The sequence below is a fragment of the Hoplias malabaricus genome, chromosome Y, assembly GCF_029633855.1.
Source record: "Hoplias malabaricus isolate fHopMal1 chromosome Y, fHopMal1.hap1, whole genome shotgun sequence".
Lineage (NCBI taxonomy): Eukaryota > Metazoa > Chordata > Actinopteri > Characiformes > Erythrinidae > Hoplias > Hoplias malabaricus.
In genome coordinates this window covers 51,571,338-51,576,334 of record NC_089820.1, presented here as the reverse complement: position 1 = coordinate 51,576,334, position 4,997 = coordinate 51,571,338, and the positions used below count along the sequence as shown (strand labels likewise).

General features: G+C 48.0%; 1 protein-coding gene across 1 annotated transcript; it reads left to right on the top strand.

Moving 5' to 3' along the window:
• The first annotated feature begins 3,747 nt into the window (after window positions 1-3,747).
• Window positions 3,748-4,794, top strand: LOC136678453 (relaxin-3 receptor 1-like). The gene has a single exon (XM_066656504.1). It carries the CDS (start codon window positions 3,748-3,750, stop codon window positions 4,792-4,794), a length of 1,047 nt encoding a protein of 348 aa, XP_066512601.1.
• Window positions 4,795-4,997: the final 203 nt, after the last annotated feature.

Genomic DNA, 4,997 nt, shown 5'->3' with positions numbered 1-4,997 from the left:
ATGTTTTGTTCTTCCTCCTCCAGACATACTGCTGATACATACACTGGAAAAGTTCTAGTTTTGTTTCCTGGTCCACACAACAGACTCCCAAACTTCTGTGACTTATTCATATGGCTTTGAGCTGACTTTTCTTGTGCTTTTGTGTCAGTAGATGTGCACGTCTTGCATTTTGTGCATGGAGACCTTCAGCATTTTTCATGTGCCATACTGTTCAAACTGAAACATCAGCGCCTGCTACCACTAAATCTGGCTGCAAGTCTTTTGCCACATACTTTTGGACACATAGTGTTTACCCTTACTCACTGGTCACCGAGGTGTGCTTTATAACAATATTATAGGTCATCTGACTCTGTGCATATTTTTAGGCCCCATTTTCCTCATTCATGAAAGGTCAGGACCCTGACAGGCCACTGATATAGGGGCTGCTGTAGAACCACAGGCTGAGTGAGGATACAGGGAACATAAGGATGTGGCTAGTGGTCATAACTGTGTATACACTGCCTGGTGGACCCTTTCTATGTGTGTGTGTTTGTGTGTGTGTGTGTGTGTGTGTGTGTGTGTGTGTGTGTGTGTGTGTGTGTGTGTGTGTGTTTCAACTGTAATCTGCTCAAATATTTCTCCATCCACTCTGACAGGAAACAGCCACATCATTTTGCCCGAAGTGCAGTAGAGGAACTGAATATAAAGCTAACTCACACCAGCACTGACGTCTCACAACACAACACACCATAATACACCACACCACACCACACCACATTACAACACATCATAATACACCACATCGCAACACAACACACCATAATACACCACACCACAACACAACACACCATAATACACCACACCACATCACAACACACCATAATACACCACATTACAACACACCATAATACACCACATCACAACACACCATAATACACCACACCACAACACAACACACCATAATACACCACACCACAACACAACACAACATACCATAATACACCACAACACAACACAACACACCATAATACACCACACCACAACACAACACAACATACCATAATACACCACATCACAACACAACACACCATAATACACCACAACACATCACAACACACCATAATACACCACATCACAACACACCATAATACACCACACCACACCACATCACAACACAACACACCATAATACACCACAACACACCATAATACACCACATCACAACACAACATAATACACCACATCACAACACAACACACCATAATACACCACATCACAACACAACACACCATAATACACCACATCACACCACACCACATCACATCACAACACACCATAATACACCACATCACAACACAACATAATACACCACATCACAACACAACACACCATAATACACCACATCACAACACAACACACCATAATACACCACATCACAACACAACACACCATAATACACCACATCACAACACAACACACCATAATACACCACACCACAACACAACACAACACACCATAATACACCACACCACATCACAACACAACACACCACACCGTAATACACCACACCACAATACAACACACCGTAATACACCACACCACATCACAACACAACACACCATAATACACCACATCACAACACAACACACCGTAATACACCACACCACAATACAACACACCGTAATACACCACACCACATCACAACACAACACACCGTAATACACCACACCACAATACAACACACCATAATACACCACAACACATCACAACACACCATAATACACCACACCACAATACAACACACCATAATACACCACATCACAACACACCGTAATACACCACACCACATCACATCACAACACACCATAATACACCACATCACAACACAACACACCATAATACACCACACCACATCACAACACAACACACCATAATACACCACATCACATCACAACACAACACACCATAATACACCACACCACAATACAACACACCGTAATACACCACACCACAATACAACACACCATAATACACCACATCACAACACACCGTAATACACCACACCACATCACATCACAACACACCATAATACACCACATCACAACACAATACACCATAATACACCACACCACATCACAACACAACACACCATAATACACCACATCACATCACAACACAACACACCATAATACACCACATCACATCACAACACAACACACCATAATACACCACACCACATCACAACACAACACACCATAATACACCACATCACAACACAACACACCATAATACACCACAACACATCACAACACACCATAATACACCACACCACATCACAACACATCACAACACAACACACCATAATACACCACATCACAACACAACACACCATAATACACCACATCACAACACACCATAATACACCACACCACACCACATCACATCACAACACACCATAATACACCACAACACACCATAATACACCACATCACAACACAACATAATACACCACATCACAACACAACACACCATAATACACCACACCACATCACATCACAACACACCATAATATACCACACCACATCACATCACAACACACCATAATACATCACAACACACCATAATACACTACACCACAACACAACATAATACACCACATCACATCACAACACACCATAATACACCACACCACATCACATCACAACACACCGTAATACACCACACCACAACACAACACACCACACCATAATACACCACACCACAACACAACACACCATAATACACCACATCACAACACAACACACCATAATACACCACACCACATCACAACACACCATAATACACCACATCACAACACACCATAATACACCACACCACACCACATCACAACACAACACACCACACCATAATACACCACACCACATCACAACACACCACACCATAATACACCACACCACACCACATCACAACACACCACACCACACCATAATACACCACACCACATCACAACACAACACACCACACCATAATACACCACACCACACCACATCACAACACACCACACCACACCATAATACACCACACCACATCACAACACACCACACCATAATACACCACACCACACCACACCACATCACAACACACCACACCATAATACACCACACCACATCACAACACAACACACCACACCATAATACACCACACCACACCACATCACAACACACCACACCATAATACACCACACCACACCACATCACAACACACCATAATACACCACATAAAATCATAACACAACACACCATAATACACCACATAACATCATAACACAACACACCATAATACACCACATAACATCACAACACAACACACCATAATACACCACATCACATCACAACACAACACACCATAATACACCACATAACATCACAACACAACACACCATAATACACCACATCACATCACAACACAACACACCATAATACACCACATAACATCACAACACAATACACCACAATACACCACACATCACTGCATAAGACATCCCATGGAAAGAGCGTGTGTGTGTGTGTATATGTTTGTGTGTGTGTCCAGTGATTGGTCCGGCCCCTACGCATTTCACCAATCGCTGCGCGTGTGAAACGAGCCTCTCGGAAAGCGCGCGCCATAAGCAGGACCTCTGCGCTCTCTCGAAGTATTTGTTCCGCTCATGTAGCGCGCGCTGCGAGGGGGATTAACGGAGACGCAGAGCTCTCGTCGCCCTTCCGGCTTCATGGGTAACTCCGAGGTCAGGGCACCGGCGGCGGAGGAGGCGGAGGGTCAGAACCGGTCAGTGGACGAGAGAGAGGACCGCTTTCGGAGCCTGGAGGACATCGAGGTATCAGCGGACGGCAGCCCCGCGCTGAGGTGCCTGATCTCGGCCACATACTCGCTGGTGTGCGCTGCGGGGCTGGTGGGTAACCTGCTCGTGCTGCTGCTGGTGCGCGCTCGCCACCAGCGCCGGACGAACCGGGTGAATTTCTTCATCCTCAACCTGGCCGCCACGGACCTGCAGTTTGTGCTGACCCTGCCCTTCTGGGCCGTGGACACAGCGCTGGACTTCAGCTGGCCGTTTGGCGACGCCATGTGCAAGATCGTGCTCTCGGCCACGGTGATGAACATGTACGCGAGCGTCTTCTTCCTCACGGCCATGAGCGTCACGCGCTACCGCTCGTTGGCCTCGGCGCTCGCGGAGGGCGCGCCGGTGAGCCGCTGTTCGGTGCGCGGGGTGGGCGCGCTGCTGTGGGCTCTGGCCACCTTGGCCACGGCGCCCACCTCCGTCTTCTCCACCGTCAGCACCGTGGCCGGAGAGAAGCTGTGCCTCCTGCGCTTCCCCGAGGGCCAGCGTTGGCTCGCGGTGTACCACCTGCAGAAGATCGTGGTGGCCTTCGTGGTGCCCATGGCCGTCGTGTGCGTCAGTTACTTGCTCCTGCTTCGGCTCGTGCGCCGCCACGGCATGAAGCGCAGTGCCGAGCGCACCACGCGCGTGACCAGATCCGTGACACTGGTGGTGCTCGCTTTCTTCTTCTGCTGGATGCCCAACCACGCGGTCACGTTGTGGGGAGTGCTGGTAAAGTTCAACGTGGTGCGCTGGGACGGCGCGTATTACGTGGTGCACACGTACGTCTTCCCGCTGACCGTGTGCCTGGCGCACGCGAACAGCTGCCTCAACCCCGTCATCTACTGCATGACCCGCCGGGACTTCAGGAAGAAGCTGAAGGAGCTGTGGCTGAGGGACCACCCGAGACCAAGTGTCGGAGTGTTCAAGTCCCACTCGTGAGGCAGTGGTCACCGCTGGAGTGACCTCGCGAGGTCCATATTTAAATAATGTGCAATACAACAACAACCAAAACATTAAAGCCATTCTCTCAGCTCCATTGGCCATTGTGTAGTTTTACAGTTATACAAAGTAGTCCGTTTGTGGCTCTGCATACTTTGTTTGCCCCCCTTTGCCCCTCCTTTGTGGCCTGGACCCCCACAGGA